The 19,967-nt window shown below is 44.1% G+C and overlaps 1 protein-coding gene across 1 annotated transcript in view; it reads left to right on the top strand.

Annotated features, from left to right (window-relative positions):
- LOC145342434 (glycine receptor subunit alpha-4-like) overlaps positions 1–19,386 on the top strand; it is a 103,946-nt gene extending 84,560 nt beyond the window's left edge. Inside the window, exons 5-11 of the mRNA XM_080187996.1 lie at positions 2,587–2,810; positions 5,058–5,140; positions 7,183–7,320; positions 10,195–10,409; positions 14,666–14,815; positions 18,015–18,125; positions 19,102–19,386. Of these exons, the coding sequence (XP_080044122.1) occupies positions 2,587–2,810; positions 5,058–5,140; positions 7,183–7,320; positions 10,195–10,409; positions 14,666–14,815; positions 18,015–18,125; positions 19,102–19,386 (1,206 nt within the window). The remainder of the gene's footprint in view (positions 1–2,586; positions 2,811–5,057; positions 5,141–7,182; positions 7,321–10,194; positions 10,410–14,665; positions 14,816–18,014; positions 18,126–19,101) is intronic.
- The last annotated feature ends 581 nt before the right edge of the window (positions 19,387–19,967 follow it).

Below are 19,967 nucleotides of genomic sequence, written 5' to 3'. Positions count from 1 at the left end.
ACAGGCCCTTCGTCCCTCGATGTTGTGCCGAGCTATGTCTGAACCCAAGATCAAGCTATCCCACTCCCTATCGTTCTGGTGTGTTCCATGTGCCTATCCAATAACCGTTTGAAAGTTCTTAAAGTGTCCGACTCCACTACAGAGCAGGTAGTGCATTCCACACTCCAAGCATTCTCTGAGTGAAGAATCTACCCCGGACATCCCTCCTACATCTCCCACCATGAACCTTATAGTTATGCCCCCTAGTAACAACTACATCTACCCGAGGAAATAGTCTCTGCACGTCCACTCTATCTATCCCCCTCATCATCTTATCTTCTGAGTAGAAGTTGGACAAGTTGCATCTGTATCCACTGGAGTCTAGAAGAATATGAGGTGACCTTATTGAAACATACTTGGTCCTGAGGAGATTTGACAAGCCGAATGTTGAAAGGATATTTCCCTTGTGGGAGAGACTAGAGTTAGGAGACCAAAGTTTAAAAATAAGGAATCTCCCACTTACGCCAGAAATGATGAGTTAGTGTGTCGACTTCTGTAGAGAGCAGTGGAAGCTGGGCCATTGACTGCATTTAAGGCTGAGTTAGAAAGATGTTTAGTAACGAGGGAGTCAAGTGCATTATGGGGGCAGACAAGTATATGGGTTTAAGACCACAATCAGATCAACCCTTATCAAGTGATGGAGCATACCTCAGGGGCTGAATGGCTCCTCCTGCTCCTATTTCTTATATTCTTGTTTGCTCTTCTTTGAGCAGTGCCATTGGATCTTTTACACCCACCTGAGAGTGCTAACTAGTCCTTGGTTTAATGTCTCATCTGAAAAGTGGCATCTGTGATAGTGCAGCATTCCCTCATTAATTCACCAGTATGGATTTGATCACAGATCTTGAGACCTGACCATGTGACTCAGAGCTCCTATTGATGCACAACTGACTCTGGCCACACTGGGTAATCAGCAGCCAACACTGATGATACTTGTCAGTAAAAGCTGGCTGTGTTGTGTGACACAGCATTAGAAAATGTTGTGAGCACTAGATGACACACCCTGTTCAAAGTAAAATGTTCACAAGGACTTGCAAAATGCAGAGACACAATCATTGGGGTAGAATTTGAGTAAATGCTGTAGCTACAGAAGGGATTAGGAATGGGACAGTCAAGAATAGTTGATGGTTCATGACCCTTTCAATGTTCCTTTTCTCTGATGAATGGTCAGATAGTTGGGAGAACTGAGGATTGGGTTTTTACTTTTTCATTTGCCTATGGGAATGTGGGCGTCACTGGCTGGGTCAGCATTTGTTCCCATCCTGAACTGCCCTTGAATTGAATAGTTGGCTAGGCCATTTTAAAGAGCAGTTCAGAGTCAACCACTTTGTTGTGGCTCTGGAGTCATGGGTAGGCCAGAGCAAGTAAGGACAGCAGATTTCTTTCCCTAAAGAACGTTGGTGAACCAAATGGGTTTTACAATAATCGATGAAAGCTTTATGGTCACCATTACTGAGACTAGATTTATAATTCCAGATTAGTGTTAGAGGTGGAATTTCTGCTTGGAGAGGCTGGGTTTTGTTTGAACACTGCGACTTGGGAAGATACATAGCAAGGTGGGTGTGGGGTCTCCATAAAACTACTGTCAAAATCACATCACACAAAGAATTGTCAGTATTAAATCAGACTGTATTTCGCTCCCTGGATTTTAATATCTTTGAACAATATCACAGCATATTTCTGTCATCATCCTGCTTCTGGCCTCTTGCCTGATGCTGAAACATGAAACTGAACCCCCTTTCTATATCTGCTACCCTCTCTTTGTCCTCTCTTCCTGGGCATAGGCAAAGGAGATCAGAGCAGACAGCCCCAGCATCGGGTGATGAGTGAGCAAACTGCTCCTTTGCTGCAAGATCTCCATCCCATTTCTTCATTCTACTTGGCTTCAATTCCACTTTCCTTTGCTCACTCTTTCTCTCCTCACACCCCAGCCCTGAGGTCTGTATTAACTACGGGCAGTCCAGCAGTCGAGGATGAAACCTAGTGCCAGCCTTTGTGAGACTCATGTCTCATTAACTTTGGCCAGGTGAGCTGGAGGGGTGAGACAGGCCTCGATATGGCAAAGGAACCAGTCCAGTGCTGTCTGAAGAAGGTGCATGGTGGAGGGGGTGGGGTGTGGGTGCTGGACATTGGGCAGCAGTAATCCAGAGGAAGGTAACTGTCAATTCCTGCTTTTGTTCATGTGGTGTGATTGAACAGACCTTGTTTAGTTCTGAAGAAGAGTCCGATTTGACTTGAAACATGAACTGTTATTCTCTCCACTGCTGCAGTCAAACCTGCTGAGTTTTTCCAGCATTTTCTGTTTTTTATTTCATTCTTGGGAAAGCTGGATAAATACATGAGGGAAAAAGCAATAGAAGACTTTGCTGATAAGGTCAGTTGAAGTAAGCTAGGCGGAGATTGATGTGAAGCAAAACTAGCAGAGGATGTTGAACAGAATGGCTCGCTTTTTAAACTGAATATTATGTAATAGACATTTTTTGGCAGCTCATGTCATCCATCTATTCGAATCAGCTGGTATAATAAATGGCCTGTTGTTTCCCAAAGGATTACAGACTCAATGTGTTCTTACGGCAACAATGGAATGACCCTCGACTAGCGTACAGCGAGTACCCTGATGACTCCCTCGACCTCGATCCCTCCATGTTGGATTCCATCTGGAAACCAGACCTGTTCTTTGCCAACGAGAAAGGAGCCAATTTCCATGAGGTGACAACAGACAACAAACTGCTGCGGATCTTTAAAAATGGGAATGTGTTATACAGCATCAGGTGAGGGGTGGCATCTGGAAATATCAGCAGGCCTCAGAACAGTGTGCGTCTTTGCTGAATAATGAGCTGATTTCAATAATAATACCTAAACAGAGGGTGAGTGGAGAGACTCAGAACAACTGGGAATGATCTTACAACAGAGAAAGCTGGGATGATTTAATAGAGTTCGTCAGAATCAAGGACGGTTTTACAGATGAGTAGGGTGAAGAGGAGGTTTTATGGCACAGTGGGTAGCATCTCTGCTTCAGAGCCAGAAGCACTAGGTACAGATCCCAATCAAATGTCCACGGAAGGCATATTCATAATGCGACCAAACAGATAGAGAAGCAACTTGCATATTTTCCAACAGACACCAATGGCAGACAATAAGTGTGTGAAATTCCTGGTCTGTCATGTGGTGAAAAATTTTGGAACACTACCATACCATCCATAGCTTCAATCTACATTATGCTGCAAAAGTGTACAATGCCACAGCAACTCGGACCCCTTGGGGGCCCAATTTGTTCAGGTGGCTGGACGATCAGTTTAGATCAGAGTTTAATCCTCTTATAGCCAGTATGGAGAAGGGACACGCCTCCCCGTCCTACTGGTGGTGGACGGCGGATGCTATGGTTGGAACTGCCTTCAAGCAGAGAAACAAGATGCTGAAACATTACAGAGAAACCCTAACAGTGTAGGGGGAGCTTTATACTCTATCTAACCTTACGCTGCATCTGTCCTCAGTGTGTTTGATGGGGAAGGTATAGAGGGAACTTTATTTTGTATCTAATCCCTGCTGATTCTGTCTTGGGCATTTTTTTTATCGGGAACGTGTCGAGGGAGCTTTACTCACCATATCAAGTGGATGCAGGACTATAAGAGGTGCTGTACTTCAGATGTGATATCAAACAATGCACTATCTCCAAAATGGTCCTTAGAAATCTTTTGTTGTTGCTTGCAGTCTATGGCAATGGAGTTAATTTTCCATTAAGGCATTGGCCAGTTACTGTGTTAATAAGTTCTATTGTAATGCTTTTTCTACTCAATGTGAAACATGCCTAGTATTACTGGGAGATTCTAAAGTATAAATTCAAGTCTCATTTGTTTAAAATCAAACATCCTGTACCATAAAGCTGTAGAAACATTGACTCCATAAAGATCTGTGTGAGGACAGACATTGTCTTTTTGATGATTAAAGCTACATTTTTTAAAGCACCTTGAATGTTTTCCCTGCAGTGGGAGATTAATATCTAACAGTATGCACAGGCAGAGATATTAATGTTCAGCTTAAACTGGAAGTAACTACACGTTGCAACCCATCATAAACACTTTGAATACTGACTCTGACATCAATCAGCAAAATATTTTGTTTATCGATTGTTGGCTTAGTTTATCAATGCAAGACACTTTCTGTACTCACCAGTTAAGTGTCAGTGTGCACAATCTGCTCTTCTTCCAGTTAACATGTTCAGATGTAACCCTCTCAATAGGTGCCAGTTTGCACTCAGTGTGACTTGTTGCTGATCAAAGGCTTGCGAAGTCTAGTTAAAGGGTTTGTCTCCCATGTCGTAGGTTGTAACACTCTTACTTGAATCAGCGTGTTACAGAGTTAAGTTTCCCAACAGAGAATAAAATGATAAACATCACTGACGCTCCCACAGCACCACAAAGGGAGTGCTGCACTGTCAGAGGGTCAGTACTGAGGGAGTGCTGCACTGTCAGAGGGTCAGTACTGAGGGAGTGCTGCACTGTCAGAGGGTCAGTACTGAGGGAGTGCTGCACTGTCAGAGGGTCAGTACTGAGGGAGTGCTGCACTGTCAGAGGGTCAGTACTGAGGGAGTGCTGCACTGTCAGAGGGTCAGTACTGAGGGAGTGCTGCACTGTCAGAGAGTCAGTATTGTTAGTGGGTCAGTACTGAGGTACTGTTGCACTGTCAGAACTGCTGGCATTTGATGGGACGTTAAACCAAGGTCCACCTGCCTCTCAATGGGTGTTGAAGATCCTACGGCATTATTTTTAGTAAGAGCAGAGGAGCTCTTTCTTTTGCAATGAACATAAGTTATTTATTTTTAAACATATTCCTGCATCTTTACAAACTGTTTTACCTGAGACAACTTGACATTCTACTACCTGACTCTCGACCCATGACACTAGTGTGGCTCAGTCTCTTATTTGTGGAATTCCAACCTCCTGTCCAATCACCTATGATATTAAATTAAGAACAACCCAAGGCATTAGATGCTATCACATATTTCCTGTTGCCTGCAGGCTCACGTTAATCCTCTCATGTCCCATGGACCTGAAGAATTTCCCCATGGATGTTCAGACATGTGCTATGCAACTAGAAAGTTGTGAGTATCAGGGTTCCTGTAAACCCTGTATTGACCTTTGCATGAATGTCAGTCCTCATTATTCTGGCCATTAAGGCCGTACAGTAATTCAATGGTTCATTTTTCTGTGTTTTAATATGTGCGTCTTGTAACTTATCTATACTCACTGTCCTTGGTCGGTTGAGCATTGAGTACCAACTCAGAGCAAATAAAAGCTACTCAAAGCTGAGTCGGTAGGATGGTGGAGATGTTTTAAAGCATTATATTAAAGGGAGGACATGTCAGTTGATGATGTCTAGAAGGGGTGTGTAAACCCTATAGAACAAATTATCATTACAAGAGAGGAAGTGTTAGGTGAATTGTAAAGGATAAGGTAAACAAGTCCCCAGGGCCAGATGGCATCTATCCTAGATTTCTGAAGGAGACAAGAGATGAAATTGCTGGGCTTCTAACAGAAATCTTTGTTTCTTCGTTGGCCACTGATGAGATACCGGAGGATTAGAGGATAGTCAATATTGTCCCATTATTTAAGAACGGTAGCAAGGATAACTCGGGTAGTTGCAGGCCAGTGAGCTTGACATCAGTGATAGGGAAACTGTTGGAGAAGATTCTTAGGAATAGGATCTATACATAGTTGGAACTGAATAGTCTTATTAGCGACAAACAGTGTGGTTTTGTACATGGGAGGCCATGCCTCACTAATTTAATTGAGTTTTTGAGGAGGTGACAAAAATGATTAACGAGGGAAGGGCTGTGGATGTCACTTACATGGACTTTAGTAAAGCATTTGATAAGGTCCCTCATGGCAGGCTGGTGCAAAAGATTAAATCTGATGGGATCAGTGGTGAACACGCTAGATGGATTCAGAACTGGCTTGGCCATAGAAGACAGAAGGTAGTGGTGGAAGGATGTTTTCCTGAATGGAAACTAGTGGCTTTCCACAGGAATTAGTGTGAGGATCTCTGCTGTTTATAATGTACATAAATGACTTGGAAGAAAACGTAGCTGGTCTGATTAGCAAGTTTGCAGATGATACTAAGATTGGCGGAGTTGCAGATACTGATGAAGATTATCAGAGAATACAGCAAGATAAACTGGAAAATTGGGCGGAGAAATGGCAGATGGAATTTAACCCGGGCAAATGCAAGGTGATGCATTTTGGTAGATCCAATTCAGATAGGAGTTATAAAATAAATGGCAGAACAATAAGATGTATCGACACAAAGAGATCTGGGAGTACAGGTCCACAGATCCTTAAAAGTGGCAGCACAGGTGGAAAAGGTGGTGAAGGAAGCATATGGCCTGCTTGTCTTCATTGGGCGGGGCATCAAATATAAAAGTTGGTGAATGTTACAGTTGTATAAAACGTTGGTTAGGCCACATTTGGAATATTGTCCCACATTACCAGAAGGACGTGGAGGCTTTGGAGAGAGTGCAGAAAATATTTACATAGATGTTGCCTGGTATGGAGGGTATCAGCTATGAGGAGAGATTGAATAAACTGGGATTGTTCTCCCTGGAAAGATGGAGGCTGAGGGGTGACCTGAAAGAAGTTTATAAAATTATGAGAGGTATAGGTAGTGTTAACAGTTGGAAACTTTTTCCCAGGGCAGAAATGATAATTACAAGGAGGCACAAGTTCAAGATAAGGGGGAAAAGATACTGTGGAGATGTGCGGGGGGGAGTATTTTACACAGTGGTGATGGTGGCCTGGAATGCATTGCCAAGTGAGGTGGTTGAGGCAATTATGTTAGTCACATTTAAGACATCTTGGTAGGCATATGAATAACGGGGACTAGAGGGATATAAGAAATTGGTTAGATAGGTAAACATGATCGGTGCAGGCTTGGAGAGCCAAAGGGCCTGTTTCTGTGCTGTACTGTTCTTTGTTGTAAAACTCTGTAAATAAATTTCCTGCATATTTATAAACTGGTATCATCTCTGCATAGATCGAAGATATAAAATATACAACACCTCCCTTTAAGCATCTCTGTCACTCACTGGATCATACTTCTACAGGATAGTTTCACCTAACATTTTAAATGATCTCCCCCTCTCTCTAGTTGGATACACGATGAATGATTTGATATTTGAATGGCTGGAGAAAGAGTCGGTCCAGGTAGCAGAGGGATTAACACTTCCACAATTCATTCTGAATGAAGAGAAAGACCTAGGATACTGCACCAAATACTACAACACAGGTGAGAGAATCATGGCACTAGAGAGAGTTCCCATTTGCAGAGTTAGGCAAAGGCCAGAACACACTGTGAAAAAATGGTCCCTATCTTACATTGGGCCACTGATGGACAGGAACAAAGACCCTCTTAGCTACCCAACCTGTCCCACACAAGTGCAATGTGGTATGAATCACAATATAAACATATTCCATCACACCAGTACAATGTGATCTCCTAGCTGAGACACAAACCAGATAAAAATTCATGACCAATTACTGGCTTAAAGATCAGGGACATCCCTTCAACATCCAACCCATTTATTGAATAGCAATAAAAAATGCTGAGGAACAACTTGATGATATGAAATCAGCCCTCCAACGGTTACCAGGTACAAGGAGTTTCAGTCTCTGAGCTGAACTTAGGCTTTTCTCAGTTAATTGCTTTTCTTTATTCTTTCATGGTAAGTGTGGATTGTTGACAAGGTCATCATTTATTGCCCACACTTATTTCCCCTGAACTGAGTGGTTTGCCGGCCATTTCAGAGGGCAGTTTAGAATTAAACTATCAATCTGACCTGGGAGATTTTGCTACGGATTTGCAGCAGATGGAAAAGATTGAGTATGTGGATATTAAGGAGGAGGATGTGTTAGAACTTTTGAATTCTATCAAGATAGATAAGTCACCGGGACCAGATGGGATGTACCCCAGGATACTGTGGGAGGTGAGGGAAGTGATTGCAGAGCCCCTGGCGATGATCTTTGCGTCGTCAATGGAGACGGGAGATGTTCCGGAAGATTGGAGGATTGCGGATGTAGTTCCTATTTTCAAGAAAGGGAACAGAGATAGCCCGGGAAATTACCAGCCGGTGAGTCTGACCTCAGTGGTTGGTAAGCTGATAGAGAGGCTACTGAGGGACAAGATTTACGGGCATTTGGAGAGGTTTGACATGATCAGAAATAGTCAGCATGGATTTGTCAAGGGCAGGTCGTGCCTTACGAGCCTAGGTGAGTTCTTCGATAATGTGACTGAACACATTGACGAAGGAAGTGCAGTGGACGTGGTGTACATGGACTTCAGCAAGGCGTTTGATAAGGTCCCCCATGCAAGACTTCTTGAGAAGGTGAGAGGGCATGGGATCCGAGGGCCTTTGGCCTTGTGGATCCAGAACTGGCTTGCCTGCAGAAGGCAGAGAGTGGTTGTGGATGGGTCTTTTTCAGCATGGAGGTCAGTCACCAGTGGAGTGCCCCAGGGATCTGTTCTAGGGCCCTTGCTGTTTGTCATTTTCATAAATGTCCTGGATGAGGAAGTGGAGGGATGGGTAAGTAAGTTCGCTGATGACACGAAGGTCGGTGATGTTGTGGATGGTCTGGAAGGATGTCAAAAGTTGCAGCAGGACATAAATAGGATGCAGGACTGGGCGGAGAAGTGGCAGATGGACTTCAACGCGGATAAATGTGTAGTCGTCCATTTTGGCAGAACCAACAGGATGAACGAGTACACTATCAAGGGCCGGAGTCTTAGCTGTGTTGAAGAGCAGAAGGATCTTGGGGTCCGGGTCCACAGGACTCTTAAATCGGCCTCGCAGGTGGAGGATGTGGTCAAGAAGGCGTATGGTGTACTGGCCTTCATTAATCGAGGGATTGAGTTTAGGAATTGGGAGGTAATGCTGCAACTTTATAAGACCCTAGTCAGGCCTCATTTGGAGTACTGTGCGCAGTTCTGGTCGCCTCACTATAGGAAAGACGTAGAAGCTATTGAAAGGGTACAGAGGAGATTTACAAGGATGTTGCCTGGACTGGGAGGCATGCCTTATGAAGTTAGGTTGAGGGAGCTGGGACTCTTCTCCCTGGAGAGACGAAGGTTGAGAGGCGACCTGATAGAAGTTTATAAAATGTTGAGAGGAATAGATAGGGTGGATTCTCAGGGGCTATTTCCCCGGGTTGAAATGGTCACTACGAGAGGACACAGATTTAAGGTGCGGGGAGGGAAGTACAGAAATGATGTTAGGGGTAAGTTTTTCACTCAGAGGGTGGTGAGTGAATGGAATCGGCTGCCGTCAGTGGTGGTGGAGGCGAACTCGCTGGGGTCTTTTAAAAGACTTCTGGATGAGTATATGGGGTTTAATGGGATTGGGGGTTATAGATAGGTCTATGGATTGGTAGGTGTTGATGTGATCGGTACAACTCGTGGGCCGAAGGGCCTGTTTGTGCTGTAGTGTTCTATGTTCTATGTTCTAATCTGGAGTCACTTGTTGGTCAGACCAGATAAGGATGTGAACATATGAAATAGGAGCAGGAGTAAACCATTCAGCCCCTCGAGCCTGCTCCACCATTTGACATGATCATGGCTGATCTGTCTGTCTCTAATTCCACATTCTTATTTACCCACAATAATTTTTAACTCCCTAGCCTACAAGAAATAATCTACTGAGAATGAGCAGGTTGTCTTATGAGGATAGGTTGAATATGCTGGGCTTCTTTCCATTGCAGTCTAAAAGAATGAGGGGTGACTTGATTGAAGCAGATAAGATCCTGAAAGACCTTGACAAGATGGAAGTGGAAAGGGTGTTTAAAAATATTACACCTTGAAAATATTCAGTAATGCCACCTCCACTGCCTTCTGATGCAGAGCGTTCCAAAGTCACACAACCCTCTGGAGAAAAACTTCGCCTCACCTCGCTCTTATAAGGGCAATGCTTAATTTTTAAACCGTGCCTCCTGGTTCTGGACAGACCCACAAGAGGAAACATCAGCAGAAACCAAGGGTTCCTTACAATTCAGTGGGTGGTTAAATAGTGAATGTATGGACCGAGCGATAGATAGTTTAGTATGTTACCTGGATGACTTGATTTGAGCTATATTGCACTATTGATGAATGGTGTTTCTTTGTGCAATGTAGGCACATTCACCTGCATTCAGGTCAAATTCCACTTGGAGAGGCAGATGGGCTATTACCTCATCCAGATGTACATCCCCAGTCTCCTCATCGTCATCCTGTCCTGGGTCTCCTTTTGGATCAACATGGATGCTGCACCAGCACGGGTTGGCCTTGGGATTACCACGGTTCTCACCATGACAACACAGAGCTCAGGCTCCAGGGCCTCACTCCCAAAGGTCAGTGCAGGATCAAGCAATAATGTCCCACTGGTGAAAACAACTAGCTTGTTTTATCATTTAGCACATTGCTGCCCTGAGATCTTGCAGTGTACAAATTGGTTGCAACGCTTCCAAAGTACAACAGTGAGTACACTTCAAAAACACTACATTGGTTATAGGGTACCTGAGGTAATGAAATGAGCTGCAGGAGGCAAGTTTACTTGTTTAGGCCTGCCTATTAAGTGGGTCATTTTGACAGTTCACAGTGTGTTATCAGCAGAGCAAGAGACAAAATGGCTGTGAAATCAATCATTCAGATAGTTTTGTTTATTTCTGTTTTTATAAAGGGAAAAGAGAAGAAATTTTGAAGAATAACTATGATAAGCCTTTACTGGGAATCACCACCAAAAATTATTTTCTTTCATTCTGTGTTTAGGCGCTTATTATTCTTTCATGGGGATCATTCATTTGAACATCACTGGCAAGGCCAATACTCATTACCCATTAAAAGCAAATTACTGCAGATGCTGGAATCTGCAGGTCTGGCAGCATTTGTAAGGGAAGGAAGCTTTGACAAAGGGTCATCTGAACTTGAAACATCAATTCTTTTCTTTCCTTGCCAGACCTCCTGAGATTTTCCAGCATTTTCTCTTTTGGACTCATTGCCCATTGCTGACGGACCTTGAGAAGGTGGTGGTGAGCTATTTCTTGAACCATAGAATCTTACAGTGCAGAAGGAGGTCATTCGGCCCACCAAGTCTACACTAACCATAATCCCACCCAGGCCCTTTCGCCATAACCCCATGCATTTACCTTAGCTAGCCCCCGGCATTAGTTTAGCATGGCCAATCCACCTAAACCACACTACTTCGGACTGTGGGAGGAAACCGGAGCACCCAGAGGAAACTCACGGAGACACAGGGAGGATGTGCAAACTCCGCACAGATAGTGACCCAAGCTGGGAACCAAACCTGTGTCCCTGGCACTGTGAAGCAACAATGCTAACCACTGTGCCACCATGCCACCCTGTCCACATGGTGTAAGTACATTCCACAGTGCTGTTGGGAAGAGAATTCCAGCAACAGTGAAGCACGGGTGATATATTTCCAAGTCGGAATAGTGAATGGCTTGGAGAACTCGAAGGTGGTGGTATTCCATGTGTCTATTTCCCTTATTCATATAGGTGGTAGAGATCATGGATTTGGAAGGAGCTGTAAAGGAAATTTGGTGCGTTGTTTCAGTGTATCGCATATATAGTTGTGATGACTTCAGCCATGCTAATGAGGTTGGCTTGCTAGAGTATGATCTACCGATGAGTCCTAATTGATGGTTAAATCAGGGAGCCTCATGCTCCCTATTTAAAGCAGGCATGCCATACTCCCAGACTGCATTCAGCAGGGAGCATAGAATCATAGAACCCTACAGTGTAGAAGGAGGCCATTCAGCCCATTGAGTCTGCACCGACCACAATCCTACTGAGCTGCTACCCCCATAACTCCATGTATTTACCCTGCTAGTTCCCCTGACACTAAAGGGCAATTTAGCACGGCCAATCAACACAATCTGCACACTTTGGAGTGTGGGAGGAAACAGGAGCACAGGGAGAATGCACAAACTCCACACAGACAGCGATCCATGTCGGGAATTGAACCCGAGTCCCTGGCACTGAGGCAGAAGCGTCAACCGCTGTGCCACCGTGCTGCCGGGAATTGAACCCAGGTCCACGGCGCTATGAGGCAGCAGCACTAACCACTGTGCCCCCGGGAATTGAACCCGGGTCCCTGGCATCGTGAGGCAGCAGCACTAACTGGAGTAGCAGCAACTGGAGACCTGGCTGTGTACAGATGTATGGTGTAAATAAAGTAACTTGGTGACAGGACTTTTGCCTCCGTGGACTTATTACAATAGTATTCTTCCATGTGTGTCAGTGGTAGAGGGAGTGAATATTGAAGAGCGAATGGATTTTCTGCTAAACCAAATAAGATGGTTGCTACGAGTTACATGACCACAGGCTTTACCCATTGTTCTGGATGTTGCTACCAGGAATTACGAGCAAAAAATTATTTTCTTCAGCTTTTGGAATCTCACATGTAATTTTACAGACCTCTTATAGGACATCTGGAAGATGTACTGGTTAAGTGCAATGACCCGCACAGATGCTGAAGTGTGGTGACTTGGGAAATTTCTCAGCAACTTCATTGCAGTGTCAATGCTAGCCTTACTTGTGACTCATAAATAAGCTTTAACTTTATAAGCAATGAAAACAGAGAAAGTGCAGGCAAACTTGTTCCCAACCTGAATTATCACAATAGAAAAAGATCAGAACTCATCATACAGGAAAAAGTGCTAATACACACCTTGTCCACCCAAGGGAATCAATGGAATTCTGGCCAGAAACACAAAAACTGATTGTTAAGCTACAATTAAGCATTAATGCAACATGTCACATGAGCCATGCCTCTGGATTCTTTGCACAGCCTTAACATTACATCTTTAGCCTCACAAGCTGCCTGCTGTTCAACATCCAGCTGATGAACCATCAATAAGCAACTGTCCAGGCAGAAGCCTGCACCTCACGCTTCTGTGGTTTGTGTGTGTGTGTGTGTGTGTGTGTGATAACCTAACATTCTGAGTTAATCATGATGTAAATTTGCTGCAGGTTATTAGTAATTTCAATCACTCAAGCCAAGTTTGGGAAAACATGCCACTGCATAGTTTAAAAATAATTCAAGACATCTTCTTTGGAAAGTTGATGAGAGGAAATAAGTGAAGTTAGCCTGTTTGTTTCTTGTCTGTAGTAAGAACGGAGTGCCAATCAAGTGGGCTACTTTGTCCTTGGTGATGTTAAGTTTCTGGAGTGTTGTTGGATCTAGACAAGTGAAGAGTGTTCTATCACACTCCTGACTTGTAGCTTGTAGATGTTGAACAAGCTTTGGGTAGTCAGGAGGTGGGCTAATCACCATGAAATTACCAGTCTTTCTTTGTAGCTATCTATATTAGTTATGTGTCTGGACTAGTTCAGTTTCTGTACAGTGGTAACCCCCAAGATGATAGCACAGTGGTTAGCATTGCTGCCTCACAGCACCAGGTTTAAATTCCAGTCTTGGATCTATGTGGAGTTTGCACGTTCTCCCCTTATCTGTGTGAGTTTCCTCTAGGTGCTCTGATTTCTACTCACCGTCCAAAGACATTAAGTGGATTAGCCATGCTAAATTGCCCCTTATTTTTCTAAGCTGTGTAGTTTAGGAGAATTATTGGGGCAAATATGTAGGATTGCGGGGATAGGGCTTGGATAAGATTCTCTATCAGAGAGCCAGTGCCAATGCAATAGGCTAAATGACCTCCTTCTGCACTGTAGGGATTCTATGATTCTATGATTTTTTTGGTGGGATATATAGAGCAAATTTCCATGTTTTGTTCTGAAAACATTATGGTTCACAATTCATAGAAATCATCATTGAAACCCTACAGTGCAGAAGGAGACCATTCAGTCCATCAAGACTGCACCAACAACAATCCCATCCAGGCCCTATCCCCATCATCCCACATCTTTATTCTGCTAATCCCCTTGACAGTAAGGGTCAATATAGCATGTTGAATCAACTTAACCTGCACATCTTCAGACTGTAGGAGGAAACAAGAGCACCCGGAGGAGACCCACGCAGATATGGGGAGAATGTGCAAAGTCCACACAGACTGTGACCCGAGGCTGGAATTGAACCAAGTTCTTGATGCTATGAGGTAGCAGTGCTGACCACGGTGCCACCCTTTGCTGCTCTCTCTTCTCAGGTTTACTTTGCAAACTGACACAACACTTCTGAGAAGGAAACACAGAGAGGCACTGTTGTAGGGTAAATCGAGATGACCAGCACTGTCTTAACTGTATCTCTGTATAAACACGTAATAATTATTTAAAAGAAAAACAAGCAGCTGCCAGGGGATCACCAAAAGGATTAAGTAGCTCTGAGATAGAGCAACAGAACCTCTCCGATAAATCTGCTGTATACAACCAAAAACAAATCAATTATAGTTTTTTATCAATCATTCTTGCCTTACATTGGCTTAAAATCAATTACATTTAGTACACACACGTCAATAATAATCCCTGACATTCACTTCAGCGAATTGCATCCCTTGATGCCATTTTTTGCAATTTTTAAAGATGTGGTTTTCATAAATTGTGTTGATTATATGTAATATCTACATGCCTGTGCTGGGCATGTACTGTGTGAACCATTGTGAGCTTCATGTAATGGTAGCCTTTGTTCTGACAGGTCTCCTATGTTAAAGCTATCGATATTTGGATGGCTGTCTGCCTTCTGTATGTCTTTGCTGCGTTACTTGAATATGCAGCAGTCAACTTTGTGTCTCGGCAGCACAAAGAATTCATGCGGCTTCGAAAGAAACAGAAACAGCAACAGATTGTAAGTCGGAAATGGACGGTCTGAGACATTGCTAGAATTTGTCCTGTTGGTTCTCAATTTAACTGTTTGGCCTTTCAGCCCTGTTTAATCCTCTGTTATTTGTTTAAAATATTAATAAGCTTGCAAAATTAGTACATCATTGGCAATGAGATGAAGCAGTGCCTTTAGTACAAAGAATACTGAATACTGCAGTTTTTTGGTCTCTATAACTATGAAAGGATATACTTACCACAGAGGGAGTGCAGCAACGGTTCACCAGTCTGATTTTAGGGATGGCAAGATTGGAGTATGAGGAGACATTGGTTCATAGAACATAGAAAAACTACAGCACAAACAGGACCTTCGGCCCACAAATTGCGCCAATCATATCTCTCCCTACTAGGCTTACCTATAACCCTCAATCTTACTAAGCCCCATGTACTCATCCAGAAGTCTCCTAAAAGACCCTATCGAATCTGACTCCACCACCACCGATGGCAGCTGATTCCACTCACCCACCACCCTCTAAATGAAAAACTTACCCCTGACATCTCCTCTGTACCTACTCCTCAACACCCTGAACCTGTGTCCTCTTGTGGCAGCCGTTTCAGCCCTCGGAAAAAGCCTCTGAGAATCCACCTGATCAATACCTCTCAACATCATATAAACCTCTATCAGGTCCCCTCTCATCCTTCATCTCTCTAAGGAGAAAAGACGGAGCTCTCTCAACCTATCCTCATAAGGCATGCCACCCAATCCAGGCAACACCCTTGTAAATCTCCTCTGCACCCTTTCAATGGCTTCCACATCCTTCCTGTAATGAGGCGACCAGAACTGAGCACAGAATAGTGGGGTCTGACCATTATCTCCTGACTCCTGAACTCAATTCCTCGACTGATGAAGGCCAGTACACCATACGCCTTCTTAACCACATCCTCTACCTGCAGGTTCAATAAGACCTTTGGAAGGAAGAATTTGGAAGAATGAGAGGTGATCTGATTGAAACATATAAAAGTCTGACAGTGCTGAACAGACTGGATGCAGAAACATTGTTTCTTCTGGCTAGGGTTTCTTCTAGAACAAGGAGTCACAGTCTCAAGATACAGGATAGACCATTTAAGAGTGAGATAAGGGGAAATTTTTTCACTCAGAGGGTAATGAATCTATGGAATTTTCTTCCACGGAAACCTGTGGAAGTCAAGTTACTGAAGATATTGAAGATGGCAATAGGTAGATTTCTAGACTCTAAACATGTCAAGGGGTATGGGGAGAGCAGGAGTTTGGTGTTAAGATAGAAGATCAGCCATAATCATGTTGAATGGCAGAGCAGGATCCATGAGCTGTATAATCTACTCCTGCTCCTAGTTTTTATGCTTCAATGTTTTTAAGATTTTCAGTTTCATAAAGAGACATAAAACTGGCAAACTTAAACTCCATAGTTAAATTTGTTCAATTCCTGAGCCAGAGAGATGATTAAGAACATAAGAACATAAGAACATAAGAAATAGGAGCAGGAGTAGGCCATCTGGCCCTTCGAGCCTGCCCCGCCATTCAATAAGATCATGGCTGATCTGTCGTGGCTCAGTTCCACTTTCCCGCCCTCTCCCCATAACCCTTAATCCCCTCTCTTATCAAAAACCCATCAACCCGCTTCTTAAAAATATTTAGTGAGGCAGCCTCCACCACTTCAACGGGCAGAGAATTCCAGAGATTCACCACCCTTTGAGTGAAGAAGTTCCTCCTCAACTCCGTTCTAAACCGCACCCCCTTTATCTTGAGGCTGTGCCCCCTAGTCCTACTGTCTTTTTTGAGCGGGAAGAGTCTCTCCACCTCTATCCTATCCATCCCATTCATCATCTTATACGTCTCAATGAGATCTCCCCTCATTCTTCTAAACTCTAACGAGTACAAGCCTAGTTTATTCAGCCTCTCCTCATAGCTCAACCCCCTCAACTCCGGTATCAGCCTAGTAAACCTCCTCTGCACTCCCTCCAAGGCCAAAATATCCTTGCGCAGGTGCGGCGCCCAAAACTGCACACAGTACTCCAGCTGCGGCCTCACCAATGCCCTATACAGCTGCAGCAAGACCTCCCTACTTTTATATTCAATCCCCCTCGCTATGAAGGCCAGCGTCCCATTCGCCTTCCTGACCACCTGCTGCACCTGCAGGCTGGGTTTTTGCGACTCATGCACAAGGACCCCGAGGTCCCTCTGCACCGTCGCCTGCTGCAGTTTTTCGCCACGTAAGTAATAGTCCTTCCTACCATTCTTCCTACCAAAGTGGACCACCTCACACTTGCCAACATTAAATTCCATTTGCCATTTCCTGGCCCATTCGCCCAGCCTATCTAGATCCTTCTGTAGACTCTCCACACCCTCCGCACAATTTGCCTTTCCCCCAATCTTGGTGTCATCAGCAAATTTCGACACCCTACACTCGGTTCCCTCCTCCAGATCATCTATATAAATGGTAAATAGCTGAGGCCCCAGCACCGACCCCTGGGGCACCCCACTAGTCACCAACCGCCAATCCGAACAGCACCCATTGACCCCCACTCTCTGCCTCCTATTTGACAACCAATCCTCTATCCACGCTAACACCCTACCCCCAACTCCATGATTGTTAGTCATTAATAACTTTCATGCAGTTAAGACTGTTAATTAGCAGGTATACCTTTCTGTGGTGAATGCACTGGGCAAGTAACGTACAAATGCAGTAACTTTGTGAATATCACAGGGAGGTGAAACATTGAGGTTTTTTTTATGGAGCTAATTGCAAAACAGAGCCAAGCAGCTTCAACTTCTGACAAATGTCAACCTTGCCACAATTTGTTGCACAAGCAGTGCATTATTAATGGATTGTGTCATTCAAACACCATTATTTCATTCAGCAAAATCCAGTCCATTGTTTATATAGTTCTCCATAATGTCAGGTCACAAGGTTTCTCAATGGACTCAGCCCCAATTGCTGTTCATAAAGAAGTGTTCTGGTCCCATATTGCCACAAAGCAGCAGGTTAAACATATGTAAGGGTCAAATGAGATGCATCAATGCTAATGTGTCTCTGTCAACGCCTTTGATTAAGAGGCAGTTTGGTAGGATATGGTAGTTCAGCTCTAATTATGGTTTGGGAATTTTTCATAATCTGGGCTGTTTGATTTGGTCCCTTTTAATTCCCACTTTCTCTGTTTTTGTTTCCACTGGGCCATGTTTATGGTAGGGACTGGTCAACCGAACCGAAAGTGGCGACTCGCTGGGGCCTGAGTATGGCCTGAGGAACAGGGAATCAACATTTGGGACACTAACTCAGTTCTGCAACCTAGGCTTCAGGGTAAACTTTGTGACATTGTCTGTGGTGTGTGCCTGTCACTGTGAAACTGATATTCTCCATTCCATATCCATATGAAAAGGAAGGCTGGATGTATCACGACAGTAGACAGAACTTGCTTGATCATCTTTGCATGATGTGCATGTTAAGGGATTGGCAATGCCCTAGAACCATAGCACATTTCTCAAATAAAACAACTCATTGTAATTACGAGGGTTGGGAAAGATTTAAAAAGGGGATATGTCAGAGTGGATAAGGCATGGGCTGAGTGATCATCTGAGAGAAAAAGGACAAGGCCAGAGCTGAATGACCATCTGAGAGAGAATGGACAAGGCCAGACCTGAGTGACCATCAGGTCATCCTATAATTTGTGGTAATTATAGGACGGATGTCAGAGGTAGGTTCTTTACTCAGAGGGTAGTAAGGTCGTGGAATGCCCTGCCTGCAGCAGTTGTGGACTCGCCAACTTTAAGGGCGTTCAAATGGTCAGTGGATAGGCATATGGATAACATTGGAATAGTTTAGGTTAGAGGGTCTTTAGATTGGTTCCACTGGTCGGCGCAACATCGAGGGCCAGAGGGCCTGTACTGCGCTGTAATGTTCTATGTTCTATCTGAGGGAGAGGACAAAGCCAGAGCTAATGACCATTTGAAAGAGAGAATGGACAAGGCCAGAGCTGACTGACTATCTTAGAGAGAGAACAAGGCCAAAGCTGGTGACCATTTGAGAGAAAGCCAGAGTGGGGTGACTACCTTAGAGAGTGGACAAGGCCAGAGCTAGTGACCATCTTAGAGGGAGAATGGACAAGGCCAAAGCTGACTGACCATCTTAGAGAGTGAGTTCAGGACTAGTACACTTTGTAGGGGAGGATATGATCTGTATTTAGCGTCCATCCTATACAAGCCCTTGGTACAGGGTAATGATGAGTGAATAGGGGGTCAATATCCTAATGGAATATTCTTTCTGTGTTTGCAAACAGCAAGAAGAGGTGCACCAGAGGGACAGTCGCTTCTATTTCCATGGCTATGGTCTGGGGCATTGTGTTCAAGTGAAGGACAGCACTGAGCTGGAGGGACCCAGTCCGTTTCACTCTCCACCTCCCCCACCCACAGACACAGGGTCCATCCGGCAAAGATTTTTGGACAGAGCGAAACAGATTGACAGAATATCCCGTGCTGTGTTTCCACTCACATTTCTTATATTTAATATTTTTTATTGGCTCACATATAAAATTATCCGGCATCGGGGTATTCACGACGTTTAAATCAGCACTTACTACTGAAATAATGTGTTTTACATTGTTACACGGGTATGGAGGCCCATAGGAACAGACAGCCACACAGACACACACAGATGCACAGAGATACACAAATGCGTGCACACACACACACACACACACACACACACAGGCACAGAGGTACACAAACACATACAGACACACAAGCATACACAAAGACACAGTGATACGCAAACACACACATCGGTACAGAAATACACACACACATACACACACAGGTATAGAAATAAGCAAACACGCACAAACACTTACAGATACAGAGATACACAAACACACACACACGGGTACAGAGATATACATGCACACATACAGGCACAGAGACACGCAAACAGATACAAACATATATAGGCACAGAGATACGCAAATACACAGATTGGTACAGAAATATGCAAACACACATACACAGACACACACATACATACACAGACGCAATGATACGCAAAAACACACACACACGTACAGAGATATGCAAACACACGTACATCCAGGCACAGAGATACACACACACACACAGAAACACATGCACAGGTACAGAGGTACACAAACAC

Source organism: Carcharhinus amblyrhynchos, chromosome 4 (genome assembly GCF_965287045.1).
Source record: "Carcharhinus amblyrhynchos chromosome 4, sCarAmb.v2.hapA, whole genome shotgun sequence".
Classification (NCBI taxonomy): domain Eukaryota; kingdom Metazoa; phylum Chordata; class Chondrichthyes; order Carcharhiniformes; family Carcharhinidae; genus Carcharhinus; species Carcharhinus amblyrhynchos.
Note: the sequence above shows the minus strand (reverse complement) of the source record. Positions and strands in the feature narration are given on the sequence as shown.